At 42.1% G+C, this 23,063-nt stretch overlaps 1 protein-coding gene across 2 annotated transcripts; it reads right to left on the reverse strand.

Annotated features, from left to right (window-relative positions):
• Positions 1-7,320: 7,320 nt before the first annotated feature.
• On the reverse strand, positions 7,321-22,712 carry LOC133555774 (beta-parvin-like). Of its 2 annotated transcripts, none has more exons than XM_061905139.1 (5): positions 22,321-22,712; positions 22,165-22,233; positions 19,253-19,447; positions 19,104-19,176; positions 7,321-7,653 (listed from the first exon to the last, which is right to left on the reverse strand). In XM_061905139.1, exons 1-5 carry the CDS (start codon positions 22,513-22,515, stop codon positions 7,577-7,579), a joined length of 609 nt encoding a protein of 202 aa, XP_061761123.1. In that variant the 5' UTR covers positions 22,516-22,712; the 3' UTR covers positions 7,321-7,576. The 2 variants fall into 2 exon arrangements, with proteins under 2 accessions (XP_061761123.1, XP_061761124.1); XM_061905140.1 differs by having other exon boundaries at positions 19,253-19,354; positions 22,321-22,611.
• Positions 22,713-23,063: the final 351 nt, after the last annotated feature.

Consider the following 23,063-nt stretch of genomic DNA (forward strand, 5'->3'; position numbering starts at 1 on the left):
ACACACATTCACACACTGATGGCGGGAGCTGCCATGCAAGGCTCTAACCACCACCCATCAGGAGCAAGGGTGAAGCGTCTTGCTCAAGGACACAACGGATGCGACTATGTTGGTAGAAGCTGGGGATCAAAGCAGGAACCCTCAGGTTGCTGTGCCAGTTGCTGGTGTCCCACCTGGTGACCCTCTGTATCGCCATGGCCACATTGCCACAAGGCTGATAATAAACAAGCCAACAATTCCTCAGTTTTTAGGCTGGTACTAAGTAAGGATCAATCAGACAGTTTTTAGGCTGGTGCTAAGTAAGGATCAATGAGACAGTCTTTAGGCTGGTGCTAAGTAAGGATCAATCAGACAGTCTCTAGGCTGGTGCTGAGTAAGGATCAATCAGACAGTCTTTAGGCTGGTACTAAGTAAGGATCAATCAGACAGTCTTTAGGCTGGTGCTAAGTAAGGATCAATCAGACAGTCTTTTGGCTGGTGCTAAGTAAGGATCAATCAGACAGTCTTTAGGCTGGTGCTAAGTAAGGATCAATCAGACAGTCTTTAGGCTGGTACTAAGTAAGGATCAATCAGACAGTCTTTAGGCTGGTGCTAAGTAAGGATCAATCAGACAGTCTTTAGGCTGGTAGTAAGTAAGGATCAATCAGACAGTCTTTAGGCTGGTGCTAAGTAAGGATCAATCAGACAGTCTTTACGCTGGTACTAAGTAAGGATCAATCAGACAGTCTTTAGGCTGGTGCTAAGTAAGGATCAATCAGACAGTCTTTAGGCTGGTGCTAAGTAAGGATCAATCAGACAGTCTTTTGGCTGGTGCTAAGTAAGGATCAATCAGACAGTCTTTTGGCTGGTGCTAAGTAAGGATCAATCAGACAGTCTTTAGGCTGGTACTAAGTAAGGATCAATCAGACAGTCTTTAGGCTGGTGCTAAGTAAGGATCAATCAGACAGTCTTTAGGCTGGTAGTAAGTAAGGATCAATCAGACAGTCTTTAGGCTGGTGCTAAGTAAGGATCAATCAGACAGTCTTTAGGCTGGTACTAAGTAAGGATCAATCAGACAGTCTTTAGGCTGGTGCTAAGTAAGGATCAATCAGACAGTCTTTTGGCTGGTGCTAAGTAAGGATCAATCAGACAGTCTTTAGGCTGGTACTAAGTAAGGATCAATCAGACAGTCTTTAGGCTGGTGCTAAGTAAGGATCAATCAGACAGTCTTTAGGCTGGTACTAAGTAAGGATCAATCAGACAGTCTTTAGGCTGGTGCTAAGTAAGGATCAATCAGACAGTCTTTTGGCTGGTGCTAAGTAAGGATCAATCAGACAGTCTTTAGGCTGGTGCTAAGTAAGGATCAATCAGACAGTCTTTTGGCTGGTGCTAAGTAAGGATCAATCAGACAGTCTTTAGGCTGGTACTAAGTAAGGATCAATCAGACAGTCTTTAGGCTGGTGCTAAGTAAGGATCAATCAGACAGTCTTTAGGCTGGTAGTAAGTAAGGATCAATCAGACAATCTTTAGGCTGGTGCTAAGTAAGGATCAATCAGACAGTCTTTAGGCTGGTACTAAGTAAGGATCAATCAGACAGTCTTTAGGCTGGTGCTAAGTAAGGATCAATCAGACAGTCTTTTGGCTGGTGCTAAGTAAGGATCAATCAGACAGTCTTTAGGCTGGTACTAAGTAAGGATCAATCAGACAGTCTTTAGGCTGGTGCTAAGTAAGGATCAATCAGACAGTCTTTTGGCTGGTGCTAAGTAAGGATCAATCAGACAGTCTATAGGCTGGTGCTAAGTAAGGATCAATCAGACAGTCTATAGGCTGATACTAAGTAAGGATCAATCAGACAGTCTTTAGGCTGGTGCTAAGTAAGGATCAATCAGACAGTCTTTTGGCTGGTGCTAAGTAAGGATCAATCAGACAGTCTTTAGGCTGGTACTAAGTAAGGATCAATCAGACAGTCTTTAGGCTGGTGCTAAGTAAGGATCAATCAGACAGTATTTTGGCTGGTGCTAAGTAAGGATCAATCAGACAGTCTTTTGGCTGGTGCTAAGTAAGGATCAATCAGACAGTCTTTAGGCTGGTGCTAAGTAAGGATCAATCAGACAGTCTATAGGCTGGTGCTAAGTAAGGATCAATCAGACAGTCTATAGGCTGGTACTAAGTAAGGATCAATCAGACTTATCATCTTATTTAATCCTACCCCTTTTCATATCATAACAATTTTATCACATTTCCTTGTTCTGTTTGTAACAGAACAGTGACTCAATATATAACATATGAATAATACATACATAGATAAATACATAAATAGATAGATAAGTAAATAAATAAAAAATATATCAGAGTACGTAAACACATTAAATACATAAACCTTTATCTCTAAACGCTCGCCCTTGTCATTCTTGATCTTCTACGATCAATAATCCTTCTTGATCTTCTACGATCAATAATCCTTCTTGATCTTCTACGATCAATAATCCTTCTTGATCTTCTACGATCAATACTCCACATTCGCCAACATGCTAGCAGGCCGGTCCTTGTCCAATGTCCACTGACCAGAGATATTTTTTGGGGGAATACAATTAAATGTATTCAAACAAATTAATCAAGAATTGTATTAACAAACAATAATGATGTAATAAATATGGTGAAATCACAAATTAACAGGAGAAAGGTGACACAAAGGTGAACTTGGTGGATCAATGGAGGTTTCATCTGGACGTGTCCATCTGTGGATCAATGGAGGTTTCATCTGGACGTGTCCATCTGTGGACTTGGTGGATCAATGGAGGTTTCATCTGGACGTGTCCATCTGTGGATCAATGGAGGTTTCCTCTTGACGTGTCCATCTGTGGACTTGGTGGATCAATGGAGGTTTCATCTGGACGTGTCCATCTGTGGACTTGGTGGATCAATGGAGGTTTCATCTGGACGTGTCCATCTGTGGATCAATGGAGGTTTCATCTGGACGTGTCCATCTGTGGATCAATGGAGGTTTCATCTGGATTTGACCATCTTTGGACTTGGTGGATCAATGGAGGTAAAAGTTCGAGATGCCACCTCAGTAGAAGCATTTAAGTCTCACCTTAAAACTCATTTGTATACTCTAGCCTTTAAATAGACTCCCTTTTTAGACCAGTTGATCTACCGTTTCTTTTCTTTTTCTCCTATGTCCCACTCTCCCTTGTGGAGGGGGTCCGGTCCGATCCGGTGGCCATGTACTGCTCGCCTGTGTATCGGCTGGGGACATCTCTGCGCTGCTGATCCGCCTCCGCTTGGGATGTTTTCCTGCTGGCTCCGCTTGGGATGTTTTCCTGCTGGCTCCGCTGTGAACGGGACTCTCGCTGCTGTGTTGGATCCGCTTTGGACTGGACTCTTGCGACTGTGTTGGATCCATTATGGATTAAACTTTCACAGTATCATGTTAGACCCGCTCGACATCCATTGCTTTCCTCCTCTCCAAGGTTTTCATAGTCATCATTGTCACCGACCTCCCACTGGGTGTGAGTTTTCCTTGCCCTTATGTGGGCCTACCGAGGATGTCGTAGTGGTTTGTGCAGCCCTTTGAGACACTAGTGATTTAGGGCTATATAAGTAAACATTGATTGATTGATTGATTGATCTGGACTTGTCCATCTGTGGAGTTAGTGGATCAATGGAGCTTTCATCTGGACTTGTCCATCTGTGGATCAATGGAGGTTTCATCTGGACTTGTCTATCTGTGGATCAATAGAGGTTTCATCTGGACTTGTCCATCTGTGGACTTGGTGGATCAATGGATGTTTCTTCTGGACATGTCCATCTGTGGATCAATGGAGGTTTCATCTGGACTTGACCATCTGTGGACTTGGTGGGTCAATGGAGCTTTCATCTGGACTTGTCCATCTGTGGATCAATAGAGGTTTCATCTGGACTTGTCCATCTGTGGACTTGGTGGATCAATGGAGGTTTTATCTGGACTTGTCCATCTGTGGACTTACTGGATCAATGGAGGTTTTATCTGGACTTGTCCATCTGTGGACTTGGTGGATCAATGGAGCTTTCATCTGGACTTGTCCATCTGTGGATCAATGGGGGTTTCATCCGGACTTGTCCATCTGTGGATCAATAGAGGTTTCATCTGGACTTGTCCATCTGTGGACTTGGTGGATCAATGGATGATTCTTCTGGACTTGTCCATCTGTGGACTTGGTGGATCAATGGAGGTTTTATCTGGACTTGTCCATCTGTAGACTTGGTGGATCAATGGAGGTTTTATCTGGACGTGTTCATCTGTGGATCAATGGAGCTTTCATCTGGACTTGTCCATTTGTGGACTTGGTGGGTTAATGGAGGTTTCATCTGGACTTGTCCATCTGTGGACTTGGTGGATCAATGCAGGTTTCATCTGGACTTGTCCATGTGTGGACTTGCTGGATCAATGGAGGTTTCATCTTCCCTCCACTGAAAACCAAGAGGAGAAGGGAACACCTGATGAAGGTCTCATTTAGAGAGGGGACTTGGAAGGTTACCATAGCAACAAAGGGTCTAAAAAAAGCCACACTTTGAATGGGCTGCAAATGAAATCCAATTGAATGTGGTTATTTCTAGCTCTGACGCAATACTTTAGGCTGGATGTGGATTGCCCAGCGAGAGGTCTGCTCTGAAAGGTCAGTCCATAGTCCGCCTCTCTGGGGGGGTAAGCAGGCTTTTAGGATGCATCATAAACATGCAGCTTCACACCTGCGACCACTGACGTCAGGAACATTCTTCACCAGACACAGTCCAAACATGCACAAGAAAATAGAAGCACTAACACTCATGAAAATGCAATAGAGTAAGAAAAAAAACCCACTGCCTAATAAACGTAAAATAAAGAATAATACCAACAATAATAAAAAAAAATGCAATAAAGTAAGAAACAAACACTGTCTACTAAATGTAAAACCAAGTAAAATACAAAAAATAATAAATATGCAATAAAGTTAGAAAAAACACTGTCTAATAAATGTACAAACCCCGTTTCCATATGAGTTGGGAAATTGTGTTAAATAAAATTAAATATAAACGGAATACAATGATTTGCAAATCCTTTTCAAAACATATTCAATTGAATGCACTGCAAAGACAAGATATTTGATGTTTAAAAAAATAAACTTAATTTTTTTTGCAAAAAAAAAATGTATTTATAACTTAATGGCTGCAACACATGCCAAAGTAGTTGGGAAAGGGCATGTTCACCACTGTGTTACATCACCTTTTCTTTTAACAACAATCAATACACGTTTGGGAACTGAGGAAACTAATTGTTGAAGCTTTGAAAGTGGAATTCTTTCCCATACTTGTTTTATGTAGAGCTTCAGTCGTTCAACAGTCCGGGGTCTTGTTGACGTATTTTACGCTTCATAATGTGCCACACATTTTCGATGGGAGACAGGTCTGGACTGCAGGCGGGCCAGGAAAGTACTCGCTCTCTTTTTTTACAAAGCCACGCTGTTGTAACACTTGATAACGTTACTTGGATGACAACATATGTTGCTCCAAAACCTGTATGGACCTTTCAGCATTAATGGTGCCTTCACAGATGTGTAAGTTACCCATGCCTTGGGCACTAATACACACCCATACCATCACAGATGCTGGCTTTTGAACTTTGCGCCTATAACAATCCGGATGGTTATTTTCCTCTTTGTTCTGGAGGACACTATGTCCACAGTTTCCAAATATAATTTGAAATGTGGACTCGTCAGACCACAGAACACTTTTCCACTTTGCCTCAGTCCATCTTAGATGAGCTTGGGCCCAGCGAAGCCGGCGGCGTTCCTGGGTGTTGTTGATAAATGGCTTTCGCTTTGCATAGTAGAGTTTTAACTTGCATTTACAGATGTAGCGACCAAATGTAGTTACTGACAGTGGTTTTATGGCTGGTGCTAAGTAAGGATCAATCAGACAGTCTTTTAGCATTTCCATGAAATGCTAAGTAATTCACAAACAAGGATGGGGTGAGGGTCACCAATTTGTAAGCAAATTGTCGAACAGTTTAAGAACAACATTTCTCAACGAGCTATTGCAAGGAATTTAGGGATTTTACCATTTACGGTACGTAATATCATCAAAAGGTTCAGAGAATCTGGAAAAATACTGCACGTAAGCAATGTTATTACGGATCTTTGATCCCTCAGGCGGTACTGCATCAAAAACCAACATCAGTGTGTAAAGGATATCACCACATGCACTCAGGAACACTTCATAAAAGCACTGTCAGTAACCACAGTTGGTTGCTACATCTGTAAGTGCAAGTTAAAACTCTACAATGCAAAGCGAAAGCCATTTATCAACAACACCCAGGAACGCCGCCGGCTTTGCTGGGACCGAGCTCATCTAAGATGGACTGAGGCAAAGTGGAAAAGTGTTCTGTGGTCTGACGAGCCCACATTTCAAATTATATTTGGAAGCTGTGGATGTGGTGTCCTCCGGAACAAAGAGAAAAATAACCATCCGGATTGTTAGAGGCGCAAAGTTCAAAAGCCAGCATCTATGTTGTCATCCAAGTAACGTTATCATGGACGCCCCTGCTTATTTCAGCAAGACAATGCCACGCCACGTGTTACAACAGTGTGGTTTCGTAGTAAAAGAGTGCGAGTACTTTCCTGGCCCGCTTGCAGTCCAGACCTGTCTCCCATGGAAAATGTGTGGCGCATTATGAAGCGTAAAATACGACAGCGGAGACCCCGGACTGTTGAACGACTGAAGCTCTACATAAAACAAGAATGGGAAATAATTCCACTTTCAAAGCTTCAACAATTAGTTTCCTCAGTTCCCAAACGTTTATTGAGTGTTGTTAAAAAAAAAGGGATGTAACACCGTGGTGACATGCCCTTTCCCAACTACCTTAGCACGTGTTGCAGCCATGAAATTCTAAGTTAATTATTTGCAAAATTATTTGAACATCAAATATGTTGTCTTTGTAGCATATTCAACTGAATATGGGTTGAAAAGGATTTGCAAATCATTGTATTCCGTTTATATTTACATCTAACACAATTTCCCAACTCATATGGAAACGGGGTTTGTACATAAACACAGAGAAATGTGCATTCAAATGTCTTTTTGAAGGCTAAAAGCTAATGCTAAAGCTAACGGCTAACAGCTAGCCTAAAGTACACAAATAAATTCCGCCATTTACCTTTCGACATTCTTCGAGAAGAATTAATAATATCATTTTGTTTTTGGTTTCACAGCTAAGTGACGCTAACTGCGATAAAAAACAGTTTGAAAGTTACCAATGCTAACAGACTTTAGCCTACCGCTACATCCAGGCGGGAGGTATTGAATAAAAACATGACGAAGATGTCGGAACCATCATTTAATATTCATACAAAAGACATTAGAGCATTTTAGATGGCAGGGTGAATTTAATATTCATGTGTTGCATTTGAAGGCCGCGCTGCGCCACACGGAGACAGGCTAAGCTCAGCCAGACTAAACTTGCGTGAAAAGAATAAATAATCAAAGCAGGTTTAAGGGAAGATGAATGAGTCGCGACTCTCATCCACTTGTGCGTAACATTCCTTTAAGAGTCGATGTTTGTCATTCCTTGCAGACGCTGTCAGTCAGAGTTCTTGTAGTTGGTAAAAAGGTTGTAGAGGACTCTAAGGGTGGACTTCAAGTTCAGGTTGACCACATCTGAGGAAAAAAAACACAAAATAAGTAAACATTTCATTCGACAAAATTGTTCCTTATGGTGGTTGAGGAGTTTGTGTGTCCCAATGATACTAGGAGCTATGTGGTCCAGGGGCTTCTATGCCCCCTGGTAGGGTCTCCCAAAACAAACAAGTCCTAGGTGAGGGATCAGACAAAGAGCAGCTCGAAGACCTTTATAAAAAGTAAAAATCGAGGACCCAGAGTTCCCTCACCCAGACGCAGGTCACCAGGGTTCCCCTCTGGAGCTAGGCCCAGAGCGATTCTGGACCACCATCCGCCGCCTCAGGGGGAGAAGCAGTGCACTGTCCACACTGTGTATGGTGAGGATGGTGTGTTGCTGACCTCGACTGCGGATGTTGTGGATCGGTGGAGAGAATACTTCGAAGACCTCCTCAATCCCACCAGCACGTCTTTCTATGAGGAAGCAGTGCCTAGGGAAATCTGTGGTGGGCTCTCCTATTTCTGGGTTTGAGGTTGCCGAGGTAGTTAAAAAGCTTGGATGAGATCCTTAAAGGGGAACATTATCAGCAGACCTATGTAAGCGTCAATATATACCTTGATGGTGCACAAAAAAGACCATCTATTTTTTTAACCGATTTCCGAACTCTAAATGGGTGAATTTTGGCGAATTAAACGCCTTTCTGTTTATCGCGCTGGAGGCGATGACGTCAGAATGTGACGTCGCCGAGGTAACACAACCGCCATTTTCATTTTCAACACATTACAAACACCGGGTCTCAGCTCTGTTATTTTCCGTTTTTTTTTACTATTTTTTGGAACCTTGGAGACATCATGCCTCGACGGTGTGTTGTCGGAGGGTGTAACAACACTAACAGGGAGGGATTCAAGTTGCACCACTGGCCGGAAGATGCAAAAGTGTCTGCCGCCAGACCCCCATTGAATGTGCCAGAGTGTCCCCACATTTGACCGGCGATGCTACATGGCACAGAGATGTATAGATAACCTGCAGATGCATTTGCAACGATAGTCAACGAAATCACAAAGGTGAGTTTTGTTGATGTTGGCTGCCAGCTAATCGATGCTAACATGCTACGCTAATCGATGCTAACATGCTATTTACCGGCGGTGCTAAAGCAGACATGGCACAGAGATGTATGGATAACCTGTAGATGCATTTGCAACTATATAACGTTTCCTTCCACCCACATTTAATGCGAAAAAAACACTTACCAATCGACGGATTTAAGTTGCTCCAGTTTCAAAAGATGCGAAAGTCCTGATCGTTTGGTCCGCACATTTTACCGGCGATGCTAACGCAGCTATTCGGCCATGCTATGGCTATGAATAGCGTCAATAGCTATTTGCTCAATAGCTTTAGTTTCTTCTTCAATATTTTCATACTCCAATCATCTGTTTCAATACATGCGTAATCTGTTGAATCGCTTAAGTCGCTGAAATCCGAGTTTGAATCCGAGCTAATGTCACTATATCTTGCTGTGCTATTTGCCATTGTTTGTTTACATTGGCAGTACTGTGTGACGTCACAGGGAAATGGCCAGTGTCTTCGCAGAGAGCCGAAAATAAGGCACTTTAAAGCTTTATTTAGGGATATTCCGAGACCGGTAAAATTTTGAAAAAAACTTCAAAGAATACAACAAGCCACTGGGAACTGATTTTTATTGTTTTTAACTCTTTTGAAATTGTGATAATGTTCCCCTTTAAGGCTCTGGATGCTGTGGAGCTGTCCTGGTTGACAAGACTCTGCAACATCGCGTAGCCATCGGGAGCGGGACGTCTGGATTGGCAGACCGGGGTGGTGGTTCCTCCCTTTAAGAAGGGGGACCAAAGCATGTGTTCCAACTATTGTGGGATCACACTCCTCAGCCTTCCTGGTAAGGTCTATTCAAGTTTACTGGAGAGGAGGATACGCTGGATAGTCAAACCTCTGATTCAGGAGGAACAATGTGGTTTTTGTCCTGGTTGTGGAACGGTAGACCAGCTCTTGGCAGGGTCCTGGAGGGTGCATGGGAGTTTGCCCAACCGGTCTACATGGTTGGAGAAGGCATTCGACCGTGTCCCTCGGGAAGTCCTGTGTGGAGTGCTCAGAGAGTAGGGGGTATGGGACTGTCTGATTGTGGTGGTCCGCTCCCTGTATGATCAGTGTCAGAGCTTGGTCCGCATTGCCGGCAGTAAGTCGGACACGTTTCCAGTGAGGGTTGGACTCTGCGAAGGCTGTCCGTTGTCACCGATTCCGTTCATAACTTTTATGGACAGAATTTCTAGGCGCAGTCAGGGCGGTGAGGGGATCCAGTTTGGTGGCTGGAGGATTAGGTCTCTGCTTGTTGCAGATGATGTGGTCCTGATGGCTTCAACTGGCCAGGATCTTCAGCTCTCACTGGATCGGTTCGCAGCCGAGTGTGAAGCGACCGGGATGAGAGTCAGCATCAGAAAATCCATGATTCTCGCCCGGGAAATGGTCGAGTGCCATCTCTGAGTTGGGCAGGAGATATTGCCCCAAGTGGAGGAGTTCAAGCAGTCTTGTTCACAAGTGAAGGAAGAGTGGATCGTGAGATCGACAGGCGGATCGGTGCGGCGTCTTCAGTAATGCAGACGCTGTATCGATCCGTTGTGGTGGAGAAGGAGCTGAGCCGGAAGGCAAAGCTCTCAATTTACCGGTCGATCTACGTTGCCATCCTCACCTATGGTCATGATCTTTGGGTTATGACCGAAAGGACAAGATCACGGGTACAAGCGGCCGAAATGAGTTTCCTCCCTTAGAGACAGGGTGAGAAGTTCTGTCATCCAGGAGGAGCTCAAAGTAAAGCCGCTGCTCCTCCACATGGAGAGGAGCCAGATGAGGTGGTTCAGGCATCTGGTCAGGATGCCACCCGAACTTCTCCCAAGGGAGGTGTTTAGGGCACATCCGACTGGCAGGAGGCCATGGGGAAGACCCAGGACACGTTGAGGCTGGCCTGGGAACGCCTCGGGATCCCCCGGCTGAGGAGAGGGTAGTCTGAGCTTCCCTGCTTAGGCTGCTGACCCCGCTACCCCACCTCGGATAAGTGGAAGAAGATGGATGGATGGATGTTCCTGTTTGACAGGAACCTGCTGAGTTACAGATTTTTATTATTTAATAAATATATTTGCATTATACCAATTCATTATTAAAATGAAGAAATATCGCACACATTAACATTAAAAATATGAATATTTAAAACATAATAATACAGTATGAGAAAATAATGAGAATATTTACAATTAATTACATGTACTAAATAGTAAAAGGAATATTAAAGAATAAAATGTATGTGTGAACAAAATTAATTGATTTATCCATCCGTCCATTTTCTATCGCTTATTCTCTTGGGGGGTAGCGGGGGTGGGGGGGGGGGGGGGGGGGGCGCTGGTGCCTATCTCAGCTACAATCGGGCGGAAGGCGCAGTACACCCTGGCCAAGTCGCCACCTCATCGCAGAGCCAACACAGGTAGACAGACAACATTCACACTCACGTTCACACACTAGGGAGCATTTAGTGTTGCCAATCAACCTATCCCCAGGTGCATGTCTTTGGAGGTGGGAGGGGCCTATCCCCAGGTGCATGTCTTTGGAGGTGGGAGGGGCCTATCCCCAGGTGCATGTCTTTGGAGGTGGGAGAGGCCTATCCCCAGGTGCATGTCTTTGGAGGTGGGAGGAAGCCGGAGTACCCGGAGGGAACCCACGCAGTCACGGGGAGAACATGCAAACTCTACACAGAAAGATCCCGAGCCTGGGATTGAACCTCGGACTACTCAGGACCTTCGTTTTGTGAGGCAGACGCACTAACCCCTCTGCACCGTGCTGCTCAATGAATTGATTTAGAATAACGATAATTAAAAGCACAGGAAATAACAACCATCAATACTATCAACATTAAAATGAGGAAAGCAAAAATAATTCACTGGAGAAACGTGAAAACAATAAATGCAAAAATAATAAAATTTATATATACATTATTGTTTAAACAATTATTTTTGAAATTTTCTCAAATTGCGCGCTCACCCTTTGAAATAAACCACTGATCCATGAGTTGCCGCATAAAAACACAATACAAACCCCGTTTCCATATGAGTTGAGATTGTGTTAGATGTAAATATAAACGGAATAAAATGATTTGCAAATCCTTTTCAACCCATATTCAGTTGAATATGCTACAAAGACAAGATATTGGATGTTCAAACTCATAAACTTTATTTTTTTTTGCAAATAATAATTAACTTAGAATTTCATGGCATGTTCACCACTGTGTTACATCACCTTTTCTTTTAACAACACTCAATAAATGTTTGGGAACTGAGGAAACTAATTGTTGAAGCTTTGAAAGTGGAATTCTTTCCCATTCTTGTTTTATGTAGAGCTTCAGTCGTTCAACAGTCCGGGGTCTCTGCTGTCGTATTTTACGCTTCATAATGCGGCACACATTTTCCATGGACGACAGGTCTGGACTGCAGGCGGGCCAGGAAAATACCCGCACTCTTTTTTTACGAAGCCACGCGGTTGTAACACGTGCTGAATGTGGCTTGGCATTGTCTTGCTGAAATAAGCAGGGGCGCCCATGAAAAAGACGGCGCTTAGATAGCAGCATATGTTGTTCCAAAACCTGTATGTACCTTTCAGCATTAATGGTGCCTTCACAGATGTGTAAGTTACCCATGCCTTGGGCACTAATGCACCCCCATACCATCACAGATGCTGGCTTTTGAACTTTGCGTCGATAACAGTCTGGATGGTTCACTTCCCCTTTGGTCCGGATGACACGATGTCGAATATTTCCAAAAATAATTTGAAATGTGGACTCGTCAGACCACAGAACACTTTTCCACTTTGCCTCAGTCCATCTTATATGAGCTTGGGCCCAGCGAAGCCGGCGGCGTTTCTGGATGTTGTTGATAAATGACTTTCGCTTTGCATAGTAGAGCTTTAACTTGCACTTACAGATGTAGCGACCAACTGTATTTAGTGACCGTGGTTTTCTGAAGTGTTCCTGAGCCCATGTGGCGATATCCTTTAGAGATTGATGTCGGTTTTTGATACAGTGCCGTCTGAAGGATCGAACGTTGCGGTCATTCAATGTTGGTTTCCGGCCATGGCGCTTACGTGGAGTGATTTCTCCAGATTCTCTCAACCTTTTGATGATATTATGGACCCTACATGTTGAAATCCCTTAATTTTTTGCGATTGTAGTTTGAGAAACATTGTTCTTAAACTGTTTGACTATTTGCTCACGCAGTTGTGGACAAAGGGGTGTACCTCGCCCCATCCTTTCTTGAGCATTTTTTGGGAAGCTGCTTTTATACCCAATCATGGCACCCACCTGTTCCCAATGAGCCTGCACACCTGTGGGATGTTCCAAATAAGTGTTTGATGAGCATTCCTCAACTTTGTCGGTATTTATTGCCACCTTTCCCAACTTCTTTGTCACGTGTTGATGCCATCAAATTCTAAAGTTAATGATTATTTGCAAAAAAGCATATTCAACTGAATATGGGTTGAAAAGGATTTGCAAATCATTGTATTCCGTTTATATTTACATCTAACACAATTTCCCAACTCATATGGAAACGGGTTTTGTATATTGAAGATATTTCCTTTCAAAAGAATAATTTTTATATGAAATGAGGAGACAAGAATAGAAAAGTGAAGCATGTACAAAGTGCGTATTGTCTGTTGAGATACACAAAACTCCAAATGGGTCAAAAACAGAAAGCAGTGACAATTATCATACGGCTTATTTGCATATTGTAATTTATTTCTGCAGAACTAGGTCTTGCTGCTCAATGGGAGATAAATAGATTTGCTGAATAACATTACTATGGAACATCCAAGCTTAGACAATAGTTTCCTGCACAACGTGAGTGTAATGAGAATGAAATGTGATGAATAATGTTTTTCATGATTGTTTCAATGTCAAAGTGACCTGAGTGGATCGCAGTATGACGACGCCGATGTTAACTTAATAAAAACAAACGCATCGTTTCATCTTTGCCATTGCATGCAGACACTAAAACGACCTGCACGGCATGAAATGTTGATTAAACCTTAAGTGGGTGATCAGTCACTATGACTTCATTACATTTACAGTATGTTGTTCGTGTAGGTTTATGGATGGCACACTACAGGCTCATGTCAACCTAACACAACATTGCCATCTAGTGGACATTTCTTCACACTACAACGCTATTTCAAGGTAGAATAGAACACCAACAAATATTTTTGACTACTTTATGACATACTTGCCAACCTTGAAACCTCCGATTTCAGGAGGTGGGGGGCGTAGTTAAGAGTCAAGTATTTTATATATATATATAGATTCCAAGATGGCGGCGCCCGGACGGGCTGCAACATCGCGGAGCTCTTGCTAAAGATGGAACATTTGGCAGAAATACCAGACAATTCTGCAAACATCATGGCTGGCTCACATCGTGGTCACTCCGTGATCACGTACGACCGCCAGACACTTCTGGATGTGGACATATCGGGCCGTTTTGGACTGATAGACGCGTGCTTGCTAGACGTACTAACTAGCATGGGAATAATTCGGCGGCTACATCCAGCGGCCTGTGAAGCAGGGGAGTATAGTAGCAGCGGGGGCCATCTACGGAGCAGACGCCAGCGGTGTGATCGGAAACGCGGATGTCGAGCGGGGCTAAAAACAAAGCAGAAGGCTAATCCCCACAGAACACAACTTCCCTCCATCCTGAAGCCGGATTTAAATGGAAGATGCGAGACTACTGGTCTGGGTAAGGAGTCAGTTAAATTAGAACAAGTTTTTTCTGCTTTGAGTGTTTCAGAGTTGGACATGTGTTTTACTGAGGTGGCTAACTATGATGCGTGCAGTTTATCAAAGCAACAAACAAACAATCGGAAAATCCCCGTTACTGAGGTGGCAAACCATGATGCGTGCAGTTTATCAAAGCAACAAACAAACAATCGGAAAATTCCCGTCGTATCAATTCCTAGATATGGTCGTAATTATACTAAATGCACTGGGCATAATAAACACAACATTATTAATATTGCTACTACGGATAATTTGATCAAAAATTCCCTAAAACAGCCCACTACCTATAATATAGGTTTTTTAAACATAAGATCATTGTCTCCCAAAACGTTGTTAGTTAATGATATCATCAGAGACAACAATCTTAACGTCATCGGTCTCAGCGAAACCTGGCTTAAACCAAACGACTTTTTTGCGCTAAATGAGGCATGTCCTCCTAACTTTACACATGCGCATATTGCCCGTCCGCTTAAAAGGGGTGGGGGGGTCGCACTAATATACAACGAAAACTTTAACCTTAGTCCTAACATAAATAATAAATATAAATCGTTTGAGGTGCTTAGTATGAGGTCTGTCACACCGCTGCCTCTACACCTGGCTGTTATCTACCACCCCCCAGGGCCCTGTTCGGACTTTATCAATGACTTCTCAGAGTTTGTTGCTGATCTAGTGACACACGTCGATAATATAATCATAATGGGGAACTTTAATATCCATATGAATACCCCATCGGACCCACCATGCGTAGCGCTCCAGACTATAATTGATAGCTGTGGTCTCACACAAATAATAAATGAACCCACGCATCGCAACGGTAATACGATAGACCTAGTGCTTGTCAGGGGTATCTCCGTTTCCAAAGTTACGATACTCCCGTATACTAAAGTATTGTCCGATCATTACCTTATAAAATTCGAGGTTCAGACGCATGTTCGTCAAACTAATAATAATAATAACTGCTATAGCAGCCGCAACATTAATACGGCCACAATGCAACTCTTGCTGACCTACTGCCCTCGGTAATGGCACCATTCCCAAAATATGTGGGCTCTATTGATAACCTCACTAACAACTTTAATGACGCCCTGCGCGAAACCATTGATAACATAGCACCGCTAAAGTTAAAAAGGCTCCAAAAAAGCGCACCCCGTGGTTTACTGAAGAAACTAAAGCTCAGAAATTATTATGTAGAAAGCTGGAACGTAAATGGCGCACGACTAAACTTGAGGTGCACCATCAAGCATAGAGTGATGGTTTAATAACTTATAAACGCATGCTTACCTTAGCTAAAGCTAAATATTACTCAAATCTCATCCACCGTAATAAAAACGATCCTAAATTTTTGTTTAGTACGGTAACATCGCTAACCCAACAAGGGACCCCTTCCAGTAGCTCCACCCACTCAGCTGATGACTTTATGCAATTCTTTAGTAAGAAAATTGAAGTCATTAGAAAGGAGATCAAAGACAATGCGTCCCAGCTACAACTGGGTTCTATTAACACTGACACGATTGTATATACGGCGGATACTGCCCTCCAAAATAGTTTCTCTCGTTTTGAGGAAATAACATTAGAGGAATTGTTACAACGTGTAAATGGAATAAAACAAACAACATGTTTACTTGACCCTCTTCCTGGGAAACTGATCAAGGAGCTCTTTGTATTATTAGGTCCATCAGTGCTAAATATTATAAACTTATCACTTTCCTTGGGCACTGTTCCCCTAGCATTCAAAAAAGCGGTTATTCATCCTCTTCTTAAAAGACCTAACCTCGATCCTGACCTCATGGTAAACTACCGACCAGTGTCTCACCTTCCCTTTATTTCAAAAATCCTCGAAAAAATTGTTGCGGAGCAGTTAAATGAACACTTAGCGTCTAACAATCTATGTGAAACCTTTCAATCCGGTTTCAGGGCAAATCACTCCACGGAGACAGCCCTCGCAAAAATGACTAATGATCTATTGCTAACGATGGATTCTGATGCATCATCTATGTTGCTGCTCCTCGATCTTAGCGCTGCTTTCGATACTGTCGATCATAATATTTTATTAGAACGTATCAAAACACGAGTTGGTATGTCAGACTTAGCCCTGTCTTGGTTTAACTCTTATCTTACTGATAGGATGCAGTGTGTCTCCCATAACAATGTGACCTCGGACTACATTAAGGTAACGTGTGGAGTTCCCCAGGGTTCGGTCCTTGGCCCTGCACTCTTCAGCATCTACATGCTGCCGCTAGGTGACATCATACGCAAATACTGTATTAGCTTTCACTGTTATGCTGATGACACCCAACTCTACATGCCCCTAAAGCTGACCAACACGCCGGATTGTAGTCAGCTGGAGGCGTGTCTTAATGAAATTAAACAATGGATGTCCGCTAACTTTTTGCAACTCAACGCCAAAAAAACGGAAATGCTGATTATCGGTCCTGCTAGACACCGAACTCTATTTAATAATACAACTCTAACATTTGACAACCAAACAATTGAACAAGGCGACACGGTAAAGAATCTGGGTATTATCTTCGACCCAACTCTCTCCTTTGAGGCACACATTAAAAGCGTTACTAAAACGGCCTTCTTTCATCTCCGTAATATCGCTAAAATTCGCTCCATTCTGTCCACTAAAGACGCTGAGATCATTATCCATGCGTTTGTTACATCTCGCCTCGACTACTGTAACGTATTATTTTCGGGTCTCCCCATGTCTAGCATTAAAAGATTACAGTTAGTACAAAATGCGGCTGCTAGACTTTTGACAAGAACAAGAAAGTTTGATCACATTACGCCTGTACTGGCTCACCTGCACTGGCTTCCTGTGCACTTAAGATGTGACTTTAAGGTTTTACTACTTACGTATAAAATACTACACGGTCTAGCTCCATCCTATCTTGCCGATTGTATTGTACCATATGTCCCGGCAAGAAATCTGCGTTCAAAGGACTCCGGCTTATTAGTGATTCCCAAAGCCCAAAAAAAGTCAGCGGGCTATAGAGCTTTTTCATTTCGGGCTCCAGTACTCTGGAATGCCCTCCCGGTAACAGTTCGAGATGCCACCTCAGTAGAAGCATTTAAGTCTCACCTTAAAACTCATCTGTATACTCTAGCCTTTAAATAGACTCCCTTTTTAGACCAGTTGATCTGCCGTTTCTTTTCTTTTTCTTCTATGTCCCACTCTCCCTTGTGGAGGGGGTCCGGTCCGATCCGGTGGCCATGTACTGCTTGCCTGTGTATCGGCTGGGGACATCTCTGCGCTGCTGATCCGCCTCCGCTTGGGATGGTTTCCTGCTGGCTCCGCTGTGAACGGGACTCTCGCTGCTGTGTTGGATCCGCTTTGGACTGGACTCTCGCGACTGTGTTGGATCCATTATGGATTGAACTTTCACAGTATCATGTTAGACCCGCTCGACATCCATTGCTTTCCTCCTCTCCAAGGTTCTCATAGTCATCATTGTCACCGACATCCCACTGGGTCATTATTGATGTCCCACTGGGTGTGAGTTTTCCTTGCCCTTATGTGGGCCTACCGAGGATGTCGTAGTGGTTTGTGCAGCCCTTTGAGACACTAGTGATTTAGGGCTATATAAGTAAACATTGATTGATTGATTGATTAATATATATATATATATATATATATATATATAAATAATAAATGGGTTGTACTTGTATAGCGCTTTTCTACCTTCAAGGTAGTTGACACTACTTCCACATTTACCCATTCACACACAAATTCACACACTGATGGAGGGAGCTGCCATGCAAGGTGCTCACCAGCACCCATCAGGAGCAAGGGTGAAGTGTCTTGCTCAGGACACAACGGACGTGACGAAGTTGGTACTAGGTGGGGATTGAACCAGCGACCCTCGGGTTGCGCACGGCCACTCTCCCACTGCGCCGCGCCACGGCGTCCCATATATATATATATATATATATATATATATATATATATATTTTTTTTTTTATATATATATATATATATATATATATATATATATATATATATATGTATATATGGGACGGCACATATATATATATATATATAATACTTGACTTTCAGTGAATTCTAGTTTTTTATATATATATATATATATATATATATATATATATATATATATATTTACACATATACACACACATAAGTTGAGTTAAGGGTTGAATTGTCCATCCTTGTTCTATTCTCTGTCACCATTTTTCTAACTATATGCATGTACAGCAGATGGCAGTATTGTTGCCGTTTACGGCAGACGAACTGCTTTACGATAGACGAAAACGTGACTGCTGTTGTTGTGTGTTGTTACCGTGCTGGGAGGACGTTAATGAAACTGCCTAACAATAAACCCATATAAGAAACCAAGAACTTGCCCTCAATCATTCTACCGTTATAACGTCATTGGGCAGACACGCTGTTTATATTGTGGGAAAGCGGACGTGAAAACAGGCTGTCCTCACTCGGGTCCGCATGGAGCCGGAGGGGACGTGGCCTCCAGCTCGGCCTGAATTTCAGGAGATTTTCGGGAGAAAATTTGTCCCAGGAGGTTTAGGGGAGAGGCGCTGAATTTCGGGAGTCTCCCGGAAAATTCGGGAGGGTTGACAAGTATGCTTTATGATAATATTAATAGTAATACTTTATTGTTATTGGTGGCAATTTACCTTCTGGTCTGGCTTTGGGTTTTTTGAGCCCGCCGTCCTGCATCAACTCAAAAGCAAATGCCACATTGTGCACCTGAGTCGGGGACAGGAAGCAGATAGTACAAATAAAACGCGTACAGAAAGTCACCTGAAGAAGTCAAACCTCATACCTTCTGGTCGAAGCTTTCTGGGGTGAGGAAGAAGTTGTAGAGAGGCACAAAGTAGTCCTCCAGCAGCCCCATCAACAAGATGAGGTAAACTCCGTCTGCAAACTGAGTGCGGGACAGCAGGAGATGTACTGTACGTCTATACCAGGGGTGTCCAAAGTGTGGCCCGGGGGCCAATTGCGGCCCGCAGGTAATTTTCTAATGTCCCCCACGGCACATTTTAAAAATAAGATTGAAAAAATTTTAAAAATAAAAAGTGGTATAAAAGACAAAACGGGTGAAATGTAACATGAAAATGTCGCAATGTTTACTTTAATAACACAAAGCTGCGATGCAGGCTGTTTCTTTCTTTAAAAAATAATAATGAATCAAAATCAATGTCATAATGAATTATTGACCTATTCAAGGCTCCAATTACGTCACATTAAATATTCCACTTTGAGATATTTTTTGGGGGAAAATGTTGCATATTTTGTGTTTGCCATATAAAAAACTGAGCTGTTTTTTAAAGGGCCTAAAATGAACAAACAAAAAACATAAACAACAATAAAACTTATAATTGGAGGATGGATATGAAGTTGATCTCGAGATTATTGTCTTAAAAGTAAATAGTAAAAAAAAATTAATGAGTAGGACCCTTTTGGATCCCCAATCATTTTAGTGAGATTTGTTTTTAAGTGGCATTGCTCAAAAAATAATAATGAATTAAAATCAATGGTGTTATGAGTTATGGACCTTTTTAAGGCTCCAATTATTATAGAATCTCAAATATTCCACTTAAAAAAATTATTGGGTGATAATATTGCTTATTTTGTGATTTTTCCATAAAAAAACTGTTTTTTTTTGTGACAAAAAGAGCATACAACTTAAATCTTTAAAATCATTATATTGACAGATGGACCTAATGTTGATCTAGGGATTTAAAACTATAATAATAATAAAAATAATAATACTGAATAATGACACATTTTTAATATTTTTTTGACCAAAACCCTTTGGGGTCCCTGGGATCATAACTAAGTAGAGGCCGAAATGTATATTTTTTATACATACATTGTATTGTTTTTTAAAATAAAAAATATCAAAATAGCCCCCTCTTGCTTTGATTTTTCAGTTTGCGGCCCTCAGTTGATAAAGTTTGGACACCCCTGGTCAATATAGTAGGAGATGTACAAACCCCTTTTCCATATGAGTTGGGAAATTGTGTTGGATGTAAATATAAACGTAATATAATGATTTGCAAATCTTTTTTAACCCATATTCAGTTGAATGCACTACAAAGACAAGATATTTGGTGTCCAAACTCATAAACTTAATTTTTTTTTTGCAAATAATAATTAACTTAGAATTTCATGGCTGCAACACGTGCCAAAGTAGTTGGGAAAGGGCATGTTCACCACTGTGTTACATCACCTTTTCTTTTAACAACACTCAATAAACGTTTGGGAACCAAGGAAACTAATTGTTGAAGCTTTGAAAGTGGAATTATTTCCCATTCTTGTTTTATGTAGAGCAACAGTCCAAGGTCTCTGCTGTCGTATTTTACGCTTCATAATGCACCACACATTTTCGATGGGAGACAGGTCTCCCATTTTAACACGTGCCTTGGCATTGTCTTGCTGAAATAAGCAGGGGCGTCCATGATAATGTTGCTTGGATGACAACATATGTTGCTCCAAAACCTGTATGGACCATTCAGCATCAATGGTGCCTTCACAGATGTGTAAGTTACCCATGCCTTCGGCAATAATGCACCCCCATACTATCACAGATGCTAGCTTTTGAACGTTGCGCCTATAACAATCCGGATGGTTATTTTCCTCTTTGTTTTTGGAGGACACCACGTCCACCGTTTCTAAATATAATTAGAAATGTGGACTCGTCAGACCACAGAACACTTTTCCACTTTGCATCAGTCCATTTTAGTTGAGCTCGGGCCCAGCAAAGCCAGCGGCGTATGATGGTGTTGTTGATAAATGGGTTTTGCTTTGCATAGTAGAGTTTTAACTTGCACTTACAGATGTAGCAACGAACTGTAGTTACTGACAGTGGTTTTATGAAGTGTTCTTGAGCCCATGTGGTGATATCCTTTACACACTGATATCGGTTTTTGATGCAGTACCGCCTGAGGGATCAACGATCCGTAATATCATCGCTTACCTGCAGTGATTTCTCCAGATTCTCTGAACCTTTTGATGATTTTACGGGCCGTAGATGGTAAAATCCCTAAATTCCTTGCAATAGCTCGTTAAAAATGTTGTTCTAAAACTGTTCGACGATTTGCTTACAAATAGGTGACCCTCACCCCATCCTTGTTTGTGAATTACTTAGCATTTCATGGAAGCTGCTTTTATACCCAATCATGGCACCCACCTGTTCCCAATGAGCCTGCACACCTGTGGGATGTTCCAAATAAGTGTTTGATGAGAATTCCTCAACTTTATCAGTATTTATTGCCACTTTTCCCAACTTCTTTGTCACGTGCTGACTAAAGTTAATGATTATTTGAAAAAAAAACATCAAATATGTTGTTTTTGTAGCATATTCAACTGAATATGGGTTGAAAAGGATTTGCAAATCATTGTTGGCCCTAGTGTGTGAATGTGATTGTGAATGTTGTCTGTCTATCTGTGTCGGCCCTGCGATGATGTGGCGACTTGTCCAGGGTGTACCCCGCCTTCCGCCCGATTGTAGCTGAGATAGGCGCCAGCGCCCCCCGCCACCCCGAAAGGGAATAAGCGGTAGAAATGGATGGATGGATGGATTTGCAAATCATTGTATTCCGTTTATATTTACATCTAACACAATTTCCCAACTCATATGGAAAGGTGGCGTGTACTATACGTCCATACAGCAGGAGATGTACTGTACCTACAACTAATCCCAATGAAATCCAGGTGTGTGGAGACAAATACCTGAGATTCCAGCTCAGTCACCTCCAGGTTCAACTTGTTCAGGTGCTTGTTGACAAAGGTGATGAGGGACTAAACAGGCAACAATGACACAAATGAGAGTACGTTTCCACTGAGGATGATGATGACGATGACGATGATGACGATGATGCTTCTGACCGTTTTCACCACATTGAGCTTGTCAGGTGCGTGATCCAGCAGCGTGTCGAAAGCATCTCTTTCTAGTGGAACAAGAGGAAATGGATTCATCTTTAGCGAGAATACATTTGAACTTTGACTGGAGTAGTTTGGGACTAGGAATAGTAAGGGGGGTAGGGGGTTAAAATGGATTGACAGCCCAATCGCAACTCTCATCTATTGCGAGTTTTCAAGAATCGATTAAAACATTTTTTTCTTTTAAGCTATCTCCGCGCCTAATTATGTATTTATTCATTTTTAGAGCCTGCAACATAAAAGGTAGCACTGTAATGTACACACCAGGGGTCACCAACGCAGTGCCCGCGGGCACCACGTAGCCCGTAAGGACCAGATGAGTCGCCCGCTGGCCTGTTCTAAAAATAGCTCAAATAGCAGCACTTACCAGTGAGCTGCCTCTATTTTTTTAAATTGTATTATTTACTAGCAAGCTGGTCTCGCTTTGCTGGACATTTTTAATTCTAAGAGAGACAAAACTCAAATAGAATTTGAAAATACAAGAAAATATTTTAAAGACTTGGTCTTCACTTGTTTAAATAAATTCATTATTTTTTTACTTTGCTTCTTATAACTTTCAGAAAGACAATTTAGATAAAAAAATACAACCTTAAAAATGATTTTAGGATTTTCAAACACATATACCTTTTTACCTTTTAAATTCCTTCCTCCTCCTTCCTGACAATTTAAATCAATGTTCAAGTATTTTT

Source organism: Nerophis ophidion, linkage group LG07 (assembly GCF_033978795.1).
Source record: "Nerophis ophidion isolate RoL-2023_Sa linkage group LG07, RoL_Noph_v1.0, whole genome shotgun sequence".
NCBI classification, from domain to species: domain Eukaryota; kingdom Metazoa; phylum Chordata; class Actinopteri; order Syngnathiformes; family Syngnathidae; genus Nerophis; species Nerophis ophidion.

Excerpts from the sequence above, each read along its gene's own strand:
- LOC133555774 (XM_061905139.1), bottom strand. The coding sequence starts at position 22,515 with ATGAGAGTTGCGATTGGGCTGTCAATCCATTTTAACCCCCTACCCCCC. Across the intron at positions 22,234-22,320 it reads AGCTCAATGTGGTGAAAACG|TCCCTCATCACCTTTGTCAA; the intron begins GTCAGAAGCATC and ends TTGCCTGTTTAG. Across the intron at positions 19,177-19,252 it reads CAGAAAGCTTCGACCAGAAG|GTGCACAATGTGGCATTTGC; the intron begins GTATGAGGTTTG and ends TCCCCGACTCAG.